General features: G+C 41.9%; 1 protein-coding gene across 6 annotated transcripts in view; it reads right to left on the bottom strand.

The window, feature by feature from the left end:
• Positions 1-17,138: 17,138 nt before the first annotated feature.
• fgf13a (fibroblast growth factor 13a) overlaps positions 17,139-19,759 on the bottom strand; it is a 638,247-nt gene continuing 635,626 nt past the window's right edge. For all 6 annotated transcript variants that reach the window (XM_041196414.1, XM_041196418.1, XM_041196415.1 and 3 more), the window contains one exon: positions 17,139-17,664. In XM_041196414.1, the coding sequence (XP_041052348.1) occupies positions 17,531-17,664 (134 nt within the window). In that variant the 3' untranslated portion in view covers positions 17,139-17,530. The remainder of the gene's footprint in view (positions 17,665-19,759) is intronic.

Below are 19,759 nucleotides of genomic sequence, written 5' to 3'. Positions count from 1 at the left end.
TCCAGCCATGGAGGATATGAATCCACATTTGTCACCACATTCACCTTTCAATAGTCCACACACAGTCTTTGTGTTCCATCCAGTTTCAGTATCATCACAATAGGTGAACTTCAGTTACTGCAACTAGACTCAATGATAACATTTTGAAGCATGAAATCAATTTATTTCAGTACTTGTGATAACTTTGCCAGACTTAATCTATAAGAATGTTCCCTTAGTGAAGATGAAACCTATACAGACAAATCATGTATAGCTAAATTTGTCTTCCCCAACTTATTCCCTCAAATAGGTTTGTGTGAGTGCAATAGCGTTTCTGAATCACTTTGACACTTGCTTGGAACGTAACTCAATATTTCATTTAAATTTTCAGCACTCCTTCAATATCCAATTTGTTTAGAGAAAAATCAATTTCAGAGTCTTGCACTTCTATCTCTTTTTCATCATCCCCATCACTAACACCTCTTTTTGTTCCTCTTCCCTGTCAAAGTACTTTTTAAGCATATTTACATGACACACCCTCTGCTTCTTCTATCTGGAGTATTTATTAAATAATTTACTTCTCTCAAATTCTTTTGAACCCTGTGAGGCCCTCTAAATCTTGCATTTAATGAGCTATTCAGTACTGATAACAGAGCTAGCATTTTCTCCTCAGAAACAAAACTGAGCTGTAACTTTCTTATCTGCCTTCATTTCCATTACTTGCTGAGACATCTTTTAATGTTCCCTGGCCATCTCACATGCTCTGCTCAATCTTTCCCTGAAATTTGATACGTAATCCAGGAGAGTAGTTTCTGAATTTTGACCCATCAATTTCTCATGAATCAATTTCAGTGGTCCCTTTTCCTAATGACCATAAACTCGTTCAAAAGGGCTAAAACCAGCTGATGCATTAGGAGTGTCTCTAATAGCAAATAACAAAAATGAAATTCCTCTGTCCCAATCCTGTAAATATTCCTGATAGTACACTGTTACCATAGTTTTTAAAGTTTGAGGCCATCTTTCCAAAGCTCCTTGTGACTCCGGATGAGAAGCTGTTGACTTAAATTGTTTTATCCCCAGACTGTTCATTACTTCCTTAAACAGCTGTCTCATAAAATTTGAACCCTGATCTGATTGTACGTCCTTAGGTAAACCATAGTAAAAAAAAAACTTAGTTAACTCCTCCACAATCTTCTTGATTGTAACAGTTCTCAAAGGTAATGCTTCAGGAAACCAAGTCGACACATCCATTATTGTTAATTCCACTTTTAGTCTTAGGGAAGGGTCCTACACAATCAATCATGACCCTAGTAAAAGGTTCTTCAAGTGCTGGTATTGGGATTAAAGGCGCTGGCTTAATCACCTGCTTGTGGCTTCCCTGTTGCCTGACATGTGTGACATGTTCTACAGAATTCAACTACATCCCTATGCGATCCTGACCAAAAAAATACCTTTGTATCTTTTCCTGTGTTTTCCTAATTCCAAATGTTCCCCCATTGGAATTTCATGAGCAATCCTCAGAATCTCATTTCTAGACCCTAATGGGATAACAATCTGATGTACCTCCCCCCAGCTTTTATTTGATGAAACATGATCCGGCCTCCATTTTCTCATTAAAATGAGATCCTTAAGGTAATAACATATTGGAGTACATTTTGCTTCTGTTTCTAAGTAAGCTGCCTGATATAAATGTTTTAATTGCAAATCATTTTTCTGTAACTCCACTAACCCCCTTGAATTAAACACTTCAGCTGAATTGTCTTGTAGCCTTTCCTCCTGAACAATGTTATCAAACACAGTGCCAGCTAATTGGATTTCTACATCTTTGTCTTGCCTTTGAACTTGCCTGCCCTTCTTGTTTTTCTTGTTTCAATCTCTGTGCCTGTGATCTTGTTATCACATAATCTGAAAACAATCCAGGATGTTCCTTCTGTAACCCCTCTGTTGAAAACACTTCTACAGGCTGCTCAGCTACCATAGGCATCACCCACATTTGTGATCGAGCTATATCATTAGCCAAGATAAGTTGAACCCCTACAATAGGCATTTTTCCCACTATTCCAACAATAACTTCACCTGTCTTCCATTTCCTCTTTAAATTTATCTTCCACAAGGGGATAGGTTTAGCATCTCCATGAACCCAACTTATTATCATATACTCCTGAAATATCCCTCTGAACAATGAATATCACTATCCCACAATATTAAGGATGGACTAGCCCCTGTGTCTCTTTAAATTTTAAGATATTTACCTACTCCACCCTGTACACATGGAAAGACTTTCCCTTCACAAACAAAGTCTTTAAACATTTCTGCAAATTGCTCCTCAGAATTCTCTTGAGTAAACTGTGAACACAATCCCACTTCTTTAGACATCACTGATTCTTCCTGTTTTACCTGTATGCACAGCATTGGTTTTTCCTGTGCCTGAAATTCAGAGCCCACAGTACTTTAATTTCCAGCACTTTTCTGCACCTCAATAATTCCAACAAATTTTCTCAGTAATTTCCAACACACTAACTTTGTGCTCCCCACTTTATTACAATAAAAAGACTTCCATTTTTGAATGTCACTCCTACCCACAACACCTACCTTTTTATTCTGAGAAAAAGCTTGCTGGGAATTTCCAGCTACTCCTCTTCCCTGACCATCTACCTTCCTTTCACCTTCCCACTTTCTATCTTTTTCTGATTTAAAAGGGTGATGGAGAAAATGTTTAGCTCTATGAACTAACGCATAATCATCAGCTATTTCTGCTGCTTGTCTTACAGAATCAACCCTCTATTCCTCCACATGAGATCTCACTACCAAAGAAATTGAATCTTTAAATTCTTCCAAAAGGATTATTCCCCTAAGAGCTGCATATGTTATTTTGATTTTTAATGCCCATATCCACCAGCCAAAATTGTTTTGTTTTACTCTCTCAATTTCAACATCGGTTTGCCAAGGCTGTTTTCTCATATTCCTAAATTTATGCCTGTGTGCTTCAGGAACCAATTCATATGCATTGAAAATAGCCTTTTTCAGCACATCATAATTCACCGATACTTCTTGAGACAGCGAAGCACATGGCTCATGTGGTTTACCTACCAACTTAGACTGTAACAATAACATCCAGTTTTCCTGTGACCATTTCATCTGTTTAGCTAGGTTCTCAAATGAAATAAAGAATGCTTCAATATTTTTTTCCTCAAACTTCGAAGAGCTTGTACAAATTTAAACATCTCCCCACTTAGTTCTTCTCTGGAGATAAGTCCTTCCTCACCTCCTAGTATCCCCTTTTTAACTGCCAACATTTTCAGTTGAAATTCTCTCTCTCTTTTTCTCTTTCCTCCTCTACCTTCACAATTTCTAACCCCTTTTCCTGTTTTCTTTCTCTCTTCTGCTTTTCTGCCTGTTCCCTTTGAAATGCCATTTCTCTTTCATTTGCTTCTAATTCAAATTTGTTCAGTTCCTTTGCTTGTTCAAGTTCAATCATCTTCATTTGTAACTGAAGTCTCACTACCTCCAGCTGTGACTCATTAGTGTCAGGTTTCACTTCCAACTGTAGATGCCGTGCTATACCTTCAATTATATCTGATTTCCTAGCCCACGCAGATAACCCCAATTGCAATGTATCCACCAACTCTGTTAAGTTACTCTTGGTTTCTTTTTGAAACCCAATCATAGTTATATCTTCTACTCCCAGACAAGCCTTAGCAGTTGCCAGTCTCACCACTTATAAAAAACCTCACCAATTCCTGAATTCAAAGTGCTTCTCATTCTCATAACCTTAAGATTCACCAATTCCAAACTAATCAAAGAATTACAAATTTATCCAGCCAAGAGCCCCCAATTGTTCTGACACAGCTGTTGGTAAATGCTGAGTTATTTAAATCCCAGAGAGAAACTTGAACAACTGTCATAACCTACATTTTCAATTGGTATGTTTGAGATGCAGCTCTGAATTCAGGAATAAGACCACAGAGCCTCTAGAGGCCTTTTTTTAATGGAAAACTAAAGTAAACATTTATTAATTTAACAACACCTTAAGCACATACACATGTCCACAAATTACTACCATAATAACTTTTAAACAAATCCCCAAATTAATCACTCCCAAGTAAATCTTCACCAAAGCAACAATAACCTATAGGCTTTAAACAGACACCAGGCAAAGCACATTTGACCTTACAAGTTCAAAATGAGGTTCCTTTCAATGTGTTTCCTTTTCAGACACAGTTGTAGGCTTATAGCCTGGTTAGATGTTAAATTCTTCTGACTTACACACACGAACTGCTTTCTGTTTATACCCAGCTTCCCCTTAGAATGTAAATTTTCCATCATTTTACTAGGTTTTTAATTTTAACTCTCCTGACAATAATCCTTTCATTCTACCAATTTTATTAGTAATATAAACACATTACTTGGCATCTCCCAGCTAGGTGCAAGATTTTACCCATTCTTTTGAATGCTTTATTCAGCAAATGAAAATTTAGACTTGACCTTTTAACTTTGTTACGTTTATCTAATTAACACCTCAAACTACTATACATCAATGCACCCAGACTAGCTGGCTTTAATCCAAACATAGACACAAACCCTACTATGATTCCAATTTAAAAATAATTTCCAATAACATTATAGACATTAATATCTCTTCATGACAGGCACCCACACCAGAAACTGGATCATTGGCCAGAATGGATGCTGCACAAGTTCATTCAAAGAGCTGTTGCTCAGATGAGGCTTCATCCTGTGCAATATGCCTTATCTGTATGTTTGTTGGCACATAGAATCATGTCAGTTGTATTGGGTGTAAAGTATTAATGGCACTCTCAGCATTGAGGGCATGTTTGCATATACATAGGATGATGGCTTTAGAGCTTCATTTACAGGCACTGGCATTTATGTGCGGGGGTCAGGTTGTGTAGGACTTCTTACCATGTGTGTTTGCAATATGACGAGACTCAAGGTTATGATGGTGAGGGTTGTAGCCATTTTAATGTGACTGAGTAAAACTCATTGATGCTGTTTTTCTCCCTTGTCAGGGGTGGGATTCCCCTCAGTAAATGTGGCTTCCATGTAAAAGGTTCTTTCATTGGCAGTTGCTCACCAGGGATATACTGATGGCAAGTGTGAGATTAGAGAAGCCTATGTGAATCGGTTTAGCACAAAGATGACTCAGGCGATGACTCCCCTGCACAGAATCGGTCTTGGCTGCTCGGATATGCCTCTCAGCCACTCTGTCATTGTGGTCCCCTCATTCTCCTCCATTACACAATCATCAGAATGGACAGGGGCTTCCTCCACCTCCTCCTCCTCCTCCTCCTCCTCAGCAGTAGGAGATCTGGCCATGGCATCATTGTCTTCAAGTTGTCAGCCCCTCTGCTGCGCAGTATGCAACACATCACCACCATTCTGATATCCTTGCTGGGGCATGCTGCAGAGCTCCACCTACTGATCAAGGTACCTGAAGCACGTTTTTACAAAGCCAATGGCCTGCTCGATTACACTCTTTATGACAACATGGCTGCTGTTGTAGTTGCATTCAGCCTCAGTTTGAGGGGTCCTATGGAGGGTCATTAGCCACGATCTTAAGGGGTAGCCCTTGTCCCCTAGGAGCCAGCCATGGATCTAAAAGATGGATGGAAGAGCTGAGGGTGTTGGGAACTCTTCAGTACAAAGGGATCATGGCAACTACCAGGGAACATTGCACAAACATGAAGGAAAGCCTTGCAGTGGTTACAAACCACCTGGACATTGAGGAAATGGAAGGAATTTTAGTTGACAAAGGTGTCCGGGTGCTGGTGTGGAGCCTTTATGGTGACATGGGTTCAATCAATAGCACCCTGCACCTGAGGGAGGCCTGTTTATTGTACAAAGGCTGTGGCTCTCTGCATCTGAGATGCCAAATCAGCAGGGAAGTTAATGTGACCCCAACATGAACAAACAGGACATCAGTTACAGCTTTAATGCAGCTTTGTGCTGCTGACTGAGATATACCAGAGAGGCCTCCTCATTATCTCTGGGAAGACCCTCAGGCATAAGAATTGAGAGCAATGGTTACCTTACAGGCACTGGCAATGCATAGCAGTCGATAGAGTGTGGTTTGAGATGTTGCTGGCTCATTCAACATATGCCTGTGAGGGAAAATTCTAGAGTCCTTTATAAAAGATTTAATAGCTGAGCACTAGGAAAACAATGGCAGAATCAGAAAGAGTCAGCATGGATTTATGAAAGGTGAATCATGCTTGACAAATCTACTGGAATTTTTCAAGGATGTAAGCAGTAGGGTTGTTGAGGGGCAGCCAGTGGATGTGGTTTATTTGGACTTTCAGAAGGCTTTTGACAAAGTCCCACATAAGAGATTGGCGTGTAAAACTAAAGTGCATGGGATTGGGGGTTGTATATTGAGATGGACAGAAAACTGGTCGGCAGACAGGAAACAAAGAGTAGGAATAAACGGGTCTTTTTCCGAATGGCAGGCAGTGACTAGTGGGGTACTGCAGGGATCTGTGCTGGGACCCCAGTTATTCACAATATATATTAATGATTTAGATGAGGGAACTAAATGTAATATCTCCAAATTTGCAGATGACATAAAGCTGGGTGGGAGGGTGAGCTGTGAGGAGGATGCAGAGATGCTTCAGTGTGATTTGGACAAGCTGAGTAAGTGGGCAAATGCATGGCAGGTGCAGTATAATGTGGATAAATGTGAGGTTATCCACTTTGGTAGCAAAAACAGGAAGGCAGATTATTATCTGAATGGCTATAAATTGAGAGAGGCGGATGTACAATGAGACCTAGGTGTCCTCATACACTAGTCGCTGAAGGTAAGCATGCAGGTGCAGCAGGCGGTAAAGAAGGCAAGTGGTGTGTTGGCCTTCATAGCCAGAGGATTCGAGTACAGGAACAGGGATGTCTTGCTGCAATTGTACAGGACCTTGGTGAGACCACACCTGGAATATTGTGAGCAGTTTTGGTCTCCTTATCTGTGGAAGGATGTTCTTACTATAGAGGGAGTGCAGGGAAGGTTTACCAGACTGATTCCTGGGATGGCAGGACTGACATAAGAGGAGAGATTGAATCGATTAGGATTATGTTCGCCAGAGTTCAGAAGAATGAGGGGGGATCTTATAGAAACCTATAAAATTCTAACAGAACTAGATAGGGTAGATGCAGGAAGGATGTTCCCGTTGGTGGGGGAGTCCAGAACCAGGGGTCACAGTCTGAGGATATGGGGTAGACCATTTAGGACTGAGATGAGGAGAAATTTCTTCACCCAGAGAATGATGAGCCTGTGGAATTCACTACCACAGAAAGTAATTGAGGCCAAAACATTGTATGTTTTCAAGAAGGAGTTAGACATAGCTCTTGGGGCGAAAGATATCAGAGGATCTGGGGAGAAGGCTACTGAGTTGGATAATCAGCCGTGATCATAATGAATGGCGGAGCAGGTTCGAAGGGCCGAATGGCCTACTCCTGCTCCGAGTTTCTATGTTTCTATGTAAGCACTTCATAGTTTAACCTCAGGTACCTTCAGCACTGGTTCTCCATCATCACAGAATCAATGCATTAGGAGGCCATTTGGCCCATCGTGTCTGCACCTAATGAGCCTTTCACTTAGTATCACTCTCCTTTCTTCTCCCTGTAACTCTGCACATTCTTCCTTTTTCAAACCGCAGTCTCATTCCCTTTTGAATGCCTCAATTGGACCTGCCTCCATCACAATGTCAGGCAGTGCATTCCAAACCCTAACTACTGACTGCATGATGAAGCTTTTTACTCATATTGCCTTTGCTACTTTTTCCAATTACTTTAAATTTGTGCTGTCTGATTCTCAATCCAGAACGCGCAGTTCTCTATTCTTCTGGTTTTTAGGTGCAGCGTGCCTGTGTAAGAAGAAACTCGGGGTGGAAACCCAGGTCAGGTGACCGGGAGCAGAGCGCATGGAAGACTAGTGGTCCAGGCAGGAGACAGGCAGGGGACAAGGAGACTGGTCCCAAAGGGAGAGGGGACCTCTCTGTCCGAGTACAACTCTTGGTCTTCCTGTTTGATAACATCACTTCTGTTTCCATGCCCATCAAGTGCGCATTATAAGACCATAAGCCATAGGAGCAGAAATTAGGCCAATCGGCCCATCGAGTCTGCTCCGCCATTCTATTATGGCTGATAAGTTTCTCAACTCCATTCTCCCGCTTTCTCCCCATTGAACCAGTCTTCTGAACCAGCTATCGATTTACCACAACCTCAGCCTGTGACTGTGACTTGGTGCTTTTTTGCGACCTGGAGTATTCCTGTTTCCTTTACTCCTGCACACCATCTTCATGTGACCAACTTTCCCACAGGCATGGTACTGAAAATGGGGGCCTTCACATGGCTGGTGGTTACCATGTCAATGATAGCATCTAACTTGCTAGCTCTGAGGCTTTGAACTTGGCTGCCATGGCCTGGATCTCGCTGAAATCCAGTGGACCTCCCTTTCCAGCTCAGGAACTTATTTTAAACCACAACTATCTCTCTCTGCCATTTCCAAGGCTGAGACCCATCACAAGCCTCCTTCCATGTCAGTTTATTGCCTTGGCTCAAAAGCTTAGCCTGGATTTTATTGTTTTTTACTCCCCCATGAATGTTCCTCTAAGGTTGATTTCTAAATTCATGCAATACCCAGTGATGAGAGAGTTTCTTCAACTTGGGAATGTAATCTGCACCAGTCTCACTTGGCAACCACTTCCTTTGACAGAGCATAATTCTTAGTGCAATTCCATTCTTAGTTTTGCCATAATAATAATAATACGAGTCCAGACTTTTGTTAATTTCAGCATATTTCGTCAAACTGGGGTGCCTCAGGAAACATTGGTTAAAAACTGGCCCCATCATGGTGAAGAAGACATTTACTTTATCCTCATCTCCTTCTTTATTCCCTTCCAGTCAAATGTGTAACCTTCGCTCATAATTAGATCAGTCACCTTTGTTAGGGTTCAATTCTTCCACTGTCCCCAAATATGCCTTCAGTGCCATTTTTTCAATTACGGAATGTGCTGGCTCACTGTGTACCTAAGCACGATGTGCCAACACAGAGCGATCTTCCAAATTGTTCAGACTTCCTCCAAATCATTAGGAGTTCTAACAATGTTCTTCAATCCTTAATTTTGAAATATAAAAAAAATTCTGTCCCATCCTTATTGTCATCTTTCTGTTGTGCATTGCATTCAGTAAGACTAACATATGCTCGGCTGCAGGTTATTGAACTAAAGTTATTTATTGAACTAAAGTTATTTACACCTCCCCAGCAGAGATGGCAGCAGAGAGGGAGAATAACAACATTCTCAGATATTGCAAGATATTACAAGTGCCTCATTGCCAGTTCCTAGTTGCCCTGAGAGGGAGGTAGTGGATCTTCTTCTTGAAGCAATCTGATGCGTTATGACGTGACAGGTGATATGTGTCAGGTGGACCAAATCCACAAGGGAAACCTAGTTGTGCTTTCACAACAGTTTTGCTATTTGTATTTATTGTGAGAAGAGGTGTGCACTGAATTCAGAAGTAATGAGTCCACTAAGACCTTTAGAGGTTTTTAAAAATTAAATCAAAATGTTTATTTACAAAATAAAAGATTTCAAGCACATACATAAGACTACGATTACTTGCTATTATAAAAACTCCTAAAAGTCTTAATTAAGCTGACTCCCAGTTACACTTACACCCCCTTTAAGGCAACAATCCAAAATAGATACTACATTTAAAACAAAACCATCAAGTTTTTAAAATTAATTCATGGAGTGTGGGCTTCACTGGCTGGGCCAGCATTTAATGCCCATCCCTATTTGCTCTTGAGAATGTGGTGATGAGCTAAAGTTAACCACAGTGCCCACTTGAAAGTGGAATTCCAAATGGCTTTTCCCCAACTTTAGTTACTTTACATAGCAGATTTAGGCACAAATAGCTGGAGGTTTCTTGAAGGCAGTTTCATACACTCCTGTTAGATTTTACATGTAGCCTCAAGTAGCCTTTCATTCTCCTTTATATGTTTCTTTCTCTTTAATATGTAAATTATATTGTTCCATATGTCTTTGAAACTGTATTTTCCTCATAACACAGAATCTTTCATTTTGGCAATATTGTCAGTAACCTTTGGGAACAATAAACACACTCCTTAGCCTTGCTTATCTGGCTAGTTGTAAATAGACTAAGATCTCTTTGAAATCCAAACAATCCCTTCATTTATTTAAAAATGCAAATTCCCTTCACACCTTATATGCTAAGACAGCATCCATGTTTACTCATTGGCATGTCAAGCACATTTCTACTCCTAGCTTCTTTTGATGATTTCAAGCTTGCAGCGTACTTGACTCCAAATGTAATTAAATCACACAGACAGAACCACCTATACTTATACCCATACACCTACTTCACAATAAACCAGAAAAATATTATAAAAATGATTATACTTTCATAACAGATGCAACTGAATGATTTTCTAGGTCACTTCCGAAGCTGTTGGATTAGAGTCACATATCAGCCAGACCAGGTAAGGATAGCAGATTTCCTTCCTCAAAGTGCATTGGTGAACCAGTTAGTAATGGGAATATTCAATAGTTTCATGGACAGTTTTACTAATACAAACATTTTATTCCATTTCCAGATTTAAAAACAGATTCTCAAACTGCCATGATGGGTCTTGGATTAACATCCCTTGAATGAATCGTTTGCTTGTACAGGACTTGAGTATTGCTGCAAAAGGACACATGTTGTCAAATCTTTTCATCTTGCACTCATCAGCATAATTTGCAAGAATACCAAATGTAAAGAGAACAACAATTTATACTTCATGAGAAGAAAGCTCTGCTTGTTTGGCAAGTGGACTTTGATTGGTAGAGGCATTGGAAATCTGCTGTCCTCACCTGGTCTGGTTTACATGTGACTCCAGATACACAGCAAAGTGGTTGACTCTGAAATGCCCTCTGAAATGACCTAGCAAGGTCAGCTCAAAGGCAATTAGGGATGGACAACAAATGTTGGCCTTGCCAACATCACCCACAACCCATGAAAGAATAAAAAAGATAATGCCAAATATAACCAAAACCAATTCCATGGATTTTCTCAACAACCCACCCAGAGATTTTTCACAGTGTGAGCCAACCAATCTCACTGAAACTTTGTTTTCTCACAAGGGGTTCCAACCTTCACCTTTGAAGATCTGGCCTTGGAATTCTCCCCAAACGATGCTCCAACTCAAATGGCTTCAACGACGGCCCACCTCACAGGGTTTCAATCTTGCCTCCTGAGATTATGTTCCCCTGGATTTCCCTTGCACCCCAGCACCATCTTACAAGCACAACTCCACATCTTTGGCCGTGCCAAGTAGAACACCACTGCTCCAGATCACCTTTGCCCCAGCCACCCGCAGCATGGAGTCGCCAACCCTTGGCTGCCTTCTTGGATCATCACTCTTCTCCGTAGCCGTCTTTGATTATCAGGGCTTCTCCTGAGCCCACTTCACTTAAAGTCTGCCCCCCAGTTTTCTTAACTCAACTGGGAACTGTTCCTGTCCCCTGTCTGTTGTCCTTGTCTCTGGGACACTTCTTGGGACCACCCTATCCCACTCCCTTGTCTCTTACCTCCGGGACACTTGCTTATTATGGCGCCCGGTCAATTGAGCCAGGTTGTCGTGCCATCCCTTTTTCTCTGTGCACAGGCGTGTGGAGCCTGTCCTGCACCTGAGGAACGTAAAGATGAAAAGCTGCACACGTACCTGCTCCTGGCCTGAGCAGAAGTTCTGAGGAGTCAGGACTTGAAGTTTCCAACCTCTGTTTCTATAAGCTAAATTGGGTTTTGTAAGAAGTTGAAATAAGTGCAATGAAGTATATTTTATTATTCCCTTTATATTTGGTATTCTTGTGAATTGTCCTGATGAGTGCAAGACAAAAAGCTTCGACAACATGTGTCTTTCTTCAACAATACTCAAATCCTTGGATTTCTTTTATTCTTCCATTGGATGTGGGTGTCGCTGGCTGGGCCAGCATTTATTGCTCATCTTCAATCGCCCTTGAGAAGATGGTGGTGAGCTGTCTTCTTGAACTGCTGCAGTCCATGTGGTGTAGGTACAGCCACACTGCTGTTACGGAGGGAGTTCCAGGATTTTGACTCAGCGACAGTGAAGGAACGGTGATATATTTCCAAGCCAGGGTGGTGATTTGACTTGGAGGGGAACTTCCAGGTGGTGGTATTCCATTCTGTCTGCTGCCCTTGTCCTTCTAGGTGGTAGTGGTTGTGGGTTTGGAAGGTAGCTCAGGCCTGTGTATTGTTAGGTGATGAACATAAACTTGCCCTTATTGTACCCTGTAGTGAAAGAAACAAGGGGCAGAATTTTCCGTGCCTGCTGCTATCAGGCATCATGCAGGCAGGGCAGACAATATGGCAAGAAGGCCAGAAATTGGTTTCACACTGTCTTGAAAACAGTTTGCAATTGCCCACTCTGCCCATCAATGGTGGACCGCATTTCCCGCCACCACACGTTTCTGCGTACCAGAACAGCCAGAAGGCAGGGGGGGCTTTTCAATAGCTGCAGGGCTAGGACTTGCTTGTGGAAGGGGGAGAAGTGGCCTCAGGCAAGGGAAGAGGCTGCAGGGTGATGGCTGTACTGGGGAAGGGGGGTATCCCAGGGTGTGTGTGGGGGGCACATTTTGATCTGTGCAAGTGGCCTCAAGATGGTGAGGGCTGAGGAGGCAGTCTCCAGAGGAGATGAGGCCAGATGGAGATGTGAGGGTGTGTGTGTGAGAGAGTGAGTGGTGATGTCCCTTGAGCTGGCAGTGAGTGAGATGCCAGTGAGTGTGTGATGGGTTGTGAGTGTGTGAGTTTAGAGTTATGAAATGGTTATCTTACCCTGGCGGCACAGATGAGATCATTCACCTTCTTTCTGCACTGGATGGCCAACCTCTTCCTGTGTGCAGCATTGGCACTGACCACCTCTGGCACTGCCTCCCAAGCTGGAGTGGTGCAATTACTGGCCCTCCTGCGACCAGACCAGGGGTAAGGGACATCACGGGCGGCCTCCAAAATGCATTCCAGTGATGGGTCACTGAACTCTTCTTGGTTTTCAGGGCCATGTCTTCACTGGAGCAGTCCTGGGCTACAAACATTGAGAACTGTGTACGCAACTGCAGTTTAGATATGGCACCCGGAGTGAGGCAACAGTGAGGTAATGGCCACCCACCAGCGAGACAGCATGTTTCCTGTAGCTGGGTAATTAATGAGGCAGGATTGGGATGATACAATGTGGAAAGCCGCCATTGCAGTCAGCAGATGAAGTGTCCTTTTTCCTGCCTGCTACTGCACTTAGTGCAAACTTGGGACGCTGTGCATTGGAAAGGAAATTCTGTGTGGTGGACAGGAATTGTAGAGTGGGGGTCAGGGAATGTTTTTCACCATTTTATCTGTTTGCAGCAAATTATTCTTCAGTAATTCCAGTATGGAAAGGGGGAATTCTTCAATTCTTTCTCTGCTCCTCTGATTACACACGCATGGTTTAGTTTCCTCTTCATCACAATCTAGCCAATGTTGACATTTTCTAATGCACCCAACCCTTAATGTTCAGTGATCTTTATTGTCCCAGTACTACTGGTGTGTGAAATATAAAATCTCTCTAAATGAAGTTTACTTGTTAAAGATAAGCTAATTGTAAAATTCCAATGTTTTGTTCCTTTTTATCATTTCAAAAACCTAACAAATTGTTGAAATTAATATTTGATGCCAGTTCGCATTCCCACAGAACACTAAAACTTGGCTCTGCTAGATGGCATTCAGTCCAAATTTTATTCCTGATTGGATTCTAATGGTATTCATTATAACCTGCTTTGTCTCCATATCTTGCAAAATCTTCTCCATCACAGAATTTCAATCATCAGTTGAGCTAGCATTAACTGCTTTTTGTGACAGAGAGCTCCACACTTCCTTTGTACAGAGACATGCTTCCTAACTTCTCTCTCAACCGGCCTGGTGTTGATTTTAAGGTTATTTCCCCTTGTACTATGCTCCCCCAGCAGCAGAAGAAATTTCTCGCCATCGACCCTATCAATTCCTTTCCTATTCGAACCCCTGATCCTTTGGTATTGAGTGAAAGGAGGACTTAATAGGAGGGATGAGTAAAGGCTGTGTTAGTGCTGGTATCTCACAACTAACTTACATAGGGGTCTGGTTTCAGGATCCCTATTCCACCAATCTTCAGCACGTCAAGAATGAGTTGGGTATTAACCATGACTCAGTGGGCAGCACATTTGCATCAGAGGCAAAAGATTAATGGTTCAAGTATCCCCTCCGAAGGTTTGAGTGCTGTACCGTTGGAGCAGTCATCTTTTTGATGAGATGCTAAACTGTGGCTCATCCTCCCTCTCAGGGGAACTTAAGATCCCACAGTATTATTTCCCAGAGAAAACAATTGGTATCCTGACCAATATTTATACTAAACTAACATGCAAACACAGATGATCTGATTATCACATTGCTGTTGGTGTTGCTTTGGACAAATTTCCCTTTATTACAATGATGACACCATCTAATAAAGTATTGATTAGTCTATAAAGTGCTTTAGGATGTTTTGAAATTGTTGAAAGTGTCCTATAAATGCAAGTGTCCTGTTCTTTAATGAGGAGGAATAATACTGCTTGTTATCTTTGGTGAAACTGATGGACATTTTGCCCACAGTTTTATCTTCCTTGAGCACCCCAGCATTGTCAAGGTTACCTTTAGCCTCTCGGCGAATTGTTGAGATCCCTGGGCCACAGAAGTTGACACATGTTCTAAAAGGGTGTAAGGATTGCATGGAACATGTTTACTGTGCTAACTGTGCCTTCAGCACATGGCAATGCACATGGGCACCAATCATTGAGCAATTCAACAAGATCCATTGCTAAGTCACGTGAAATGCTGGGTGCCGAGAGTTGTCAATCCTCGAGGGTTGTCCTGGCGTTCTGGAAGCTAAAGGTTAATCTCCAGAAACACCATGTGAGCAAAAACACAGCCAAGAAATCATAGGAGCATTCATAAACCAGAATGTCATTTTAAATTCTCTTTGAACCTTTATTGGTCATAAAAATATTGCAGGCAGGAAGAAAAGATCGATAGCAAAGGGGGATCTCCCCACAATCCCTACCCTGCAAGACCCCTCCCCCCAGCAGCAGTAGTTATGTTTTTCCTGGGTCACTCCACGATTCTGGGACTCCAGAGGCTGTTTCTCCAGCAGCAGCCATGACTTTCTGCAAGAGCTGCCCAGCCTCTGATTGGTCGGCAGCTCTTGGTGGGTGGTATGTTGTCTTCTGGGGTCCTCAGTTAGGAGGAAGGCCAACTTCTGTCCATTTAACTGCCTGATGGGTAGAATATACAGCGGGCCTTCCTCCTCGGAGTCAGTGCAGGTGTGTTGCCGCTTTTTCAGGTAGCGCGCAAGACACCTGCCGAGAATGTAATATTAACAGGTTGACGCCTCTGCTAAAACAGTGAAGATCTGAGTTTGGTACAAGTGAGTTAAATCATCTTGTGAAGGTGGAACATGTAGGCCTGGTTTACATACACCTGTTCTCTCTCCACTTGCTGATGTGAGGAATAAACTCTAATGGTGGACTCAAGCCCAAGGGAGAATTGATAAATGTTCAACCTTTCCAACAGCACTCCAACATAAATTAGCAGCAAAATCTAATTTATATCAGATGCTGCAAATACCTATAGGGGCACCACAGGGTGAATTCACTGTGTCGAGATACAGTCTGAGATTGCAGGTCAGGGAACTGTTATTTCAGTATTGTAGAGCACTCTGGCATTCATACCAGATCAGTGGACATATCCTTAACTTCTCTCTGAAAGAAGATATTCGTTTTGCAAAGATCATTTCAAACATAACACATCAATGCATGGACACACACACTGATTCTCAGACACACACACATAGATACACACACACAGACAGGGAGACACCTGGACACAGACATACACATAAATACAGACACACAATGCACACAGAGACACATGGACATACAGGGAGACACAGATACACACCAAGCTGAATACACACATTTCTACATGTTCACACACACATAAAGGCAACACATATATTCTGAGAGTTGATTTTTGAAAGTTCATTTTTGAGTATAACAGAACACATATTCCTGCACAAATCCACACACACTCACATACACAAAGAAATATGCAAACATACAAAAATCAATAAGCACATACACCAATGAAGACACGTTTAAAGCGTACCTTCATATAAATATTTTATTCAGTGCATCTGTTAAGTGTATACAACAAATAATAAACAACTGACCAGTACAGAAGCAGGAAAGCTGCTTGTACTTTATAACCCATGTAATGTTTGGAGCACATTATCCAACATGTTTAAAACACAGATCCTAAGTCATGCAACTCTATTCCAATACCAGCTTTCTCCCATGCAACAGATAAATTAAAATAAAAATCTAAACTAATTGACAGAATAACAACAACCTCTGTGTAATGTGTACTAGGATGAGTTAGAGTAAACTGCTCAAAGGGAACTTCATTCACAACAATTCCCACCATATCCAGTACGTGAAAAGAGCGACTGGCAGAGAGCATTACAAATAAGACTTTCTACATTGTTATAAAAATGAAGTCACCCCAAACCCACAGTTTCTTTAAGAATTAAAAACCACCACAACAAGGTCAATGTGCAAATGCATAAGGTGAGAACGAGTCACGAGGGTGCAATTTGCTAACCGATAGATTTCTGTATCCTAGGTGTTGCACTATAAGATTACTGTTACTACAAATCTAGAAACCCTTGTCCTTAATTTTGCTCAAAGTTACACTTTTAACCACTTCGCCTGAGACACTGACTTAATAATTCCTGTTCATTTTTAAGTTTGTTTTCGCAACCCTGATTAGTTTTTGAAAGTGATCCTATCTATTGGCTGAAGTATATAAAAAAAACTGTAGACCCACAGTATAGCAAAACACTATCCTTGGACTAAAGAAAAGAAACTGATGCTAGTGTTATCAAGTGGGGCTGAACAGCATTGAGTGCCAAGAACATGATGCAATTACTTTTTTTGTGTGTGTGTTCCTCGTTCCTTTAGTAAAACCCAAAGGTGTCTACATTCCTCTGGCAAGAGCGAATGTGGCCTGGTTCTTTTTGTGTGTGTATGTTCATTGCTGAACCGTTAACTTGCTTTCAGCTTACGAACAGGTTGTGATTTTTTTTTTTGTTTTTATCTATGATTCATTTTCCCGGAGACAGGTCTGATGATGGGACAAAATGGTATTTCTTCCGCCGCACCACATTCCAAAAGTGAGGTTTCATTGGCCGTCCGGGTGTTTTGGTGAGATGTACAAGCGTTTTCTCGGCTAAAATTATCGGGATTTATCCACTGACAGAAAAACCAGAAGACCTAAAAGGCTGATACGAGTGCAACTTTACTCAGCTCAGTAGTAGCTTGTTTCCTGAATCAGCTTACAACAGAAAGACACTGTCTGCTAGTGATATGTCGGCGGCGTCTGTACGTGGTTTTGTCTGGACACGGGACGAGCCTCCACCCAGCTACGTCGATTCTGTCTGACTCACCGTCTTGCCCCCATTTAGCACGGCGGAGGCACTTCTGCTTTTGGTGGGAGTTCCAGACCGGGAGAGAACTTCCGCCAACTCGTGTAATGATGGTTCTCTGTAAAGGGCAACTGAAATCAAAGAGGAAATCAACGTTAGTGAAACACACCAGCATCTATCACTGGGAGCACGCGAAGATGTGAAATTGAAGCTGCTAATCTGTCCTGCATGACAATTAACCCAGGATGCATTTAAGAGGGAAGCTAGATAAACACAAAGGAGGCGGGGGGGGGGGGGGGGGGGTGGGGTAGTGGGGGAAGGAATAGAAGATTATCCTGATAGGGTGAAATGAATTCGAGTGGGAGGCGGCACATGTGGACGGAGCTGAATGGTCAGTTTCTGTGCTGGAAATTCTGTTTCACTGGATAAACCGATCCAATCGCAGAAATGCGGGCTTGAGAAAAGCAATGTTCGCAACCTCAGTGTGTCCCAAAGCCAATGAAATGCTTTCTGGAAATGCAATCCCTGTTATAATTGTCAAAAACGCAGCAGCCAATGTGTACACAGCAAGATCCCGCAAACGGCACAGTGATAACAACCAGATAATCTCTTTTTACTAATGGTAGTCAGGGGAATAAATATTAGCAAGGACTAAATTATAGAATGGTTACATCACAGGAAGGCCAGTTATCCCATCATGTCCATCTCTGCAGACCAATTCACCTGGTCTCTGTAGCCCCACATTTTTTTTCTGTTTCATATAATTATCCAATTCCCTCTTGATAGTGTGATGATATGTGTATGTTTTCTATTTTTTTTGTGTGTGTTATGTATATATACTCTGTAGGAATGGAAAGCTATGTCTGTGTCTGTCCAGGGTTAATCAAATGAGAGGATTTTGGAGTCAAATTGTCTGTGGAGTCTAAGGGATGAAGGAATTGCATTTGTAATGAAGCCTTATAAGACCATAAGACATAGGAGCAGAAATTAGGCCTTTCGGCCCATCGAGTCTGCTCTGCCATTCAATCATGGCTGATAAGTTCCTCAACCCCATTCTCCCACCTTCTCCACGTAATCTTTGATCCCCTTACCAATAAAGAATCTATGCTGGGTTTTAGTTTACAGGTAAACATAGTAGGTTTGATATTTGCATTTGGTGTTAAGTGTTGAAATTGCTGGGTAATTAATGCTTTTCAAAAAAGGTTCAAAGGTCACAGGGAACATTTGTATCTTACAGGGCATTCATGAGTAAACAGGATTATACATTTTAAGTTTATTGCTCCATAAATAGGGGTAATGTAGAAATTTGAAAGGTTTTAATATTTGGGGAACCTAAGTTTAATGGGATTTGACACAAAGATTTGGCCGAGTAGTGGATAGTGTAGAGGATAGCCATAATCTCCAAAACAATATAGATGGGTTGGTGGAGTGGGCGGTAAAGTGGCAGGTGGATTTTAACATAGAGAAGTGTGAGGTTATACATTTAGGGAGGTCAAACAATTACAGGGATTACAAAATAAATGAGAATATACTAAGAGGGGTAGATGAAGTGAGAGATCTTGGCGTACAAGTACACAGGTCCCTGAAGGCAGCAGTTCAAGTAGACAAGGTTGTAAAGAAGGCATATGGAATGCTCTCCTTCATTGGCAGAGGTACAGAATATAAAAGTAAGGATATAATGTTGGAATTGTATAAAACACTGGTGAGGCCACAACTGGAGTATTGTGTGCAGTTCTGGTCACCACATTACAGGAAGGATGTAATAGCTCTGGAAAGAGTGCAGAGGAGGTTTACAAGAATGTTGCCAGGGTTAGAAAAGTGTAGCTACGAGGAGAGATTGGATATGTTGGGGTTATTTTCCTTAGAACAAAGAAGGCTGAGAGGTGACTTGATTGAGGTGTACAAAATTATGAGGGGAATAGATAGAGTGGACAGGATAAAATTGTTTCTCTTGGTGGAGAATTCTAGAACCAGGGGACATAGATTCAAGATAAGTGGCAGAAGATGTAGGGGGACATGAGGAAGAACTTTTTTACGCAGAGGGTAGTGAGTGTCTGGAATTCGCTGCCCAAGTTGGTGGTAGAGGCAGAAACTTTAAACTCTTTTAACAAGTACCTGGATCTGCACCTTAAGTGCTGTAAGCTGCAGGGCCGGGTGCAGGAAGGTGGGATTAGAAAGGGCACCTGGGTGTCCTCGGGCTGGCATGGACAAGATGAGCCAAATGGC

The sequence above is a fragment of the Carcharodon carcharias genome, chromosome 9 (assembly GCF_017639515.1).
Source record: "Carcharodon carcharias isolate sCarCar2 chromosome 9, sCarCar2.pri, whole genome shotgun sequence".
Taxonomy (NCBI): Eukaryota; Metazoa; Chordata; class Chondrichthyes; order Lamniformes; family Lamnidae; genus Carcharodon; species Carcharodon carcharias.
This window is presented reverse-complemented; position numbering and strand designations above follow the sequence as displayed.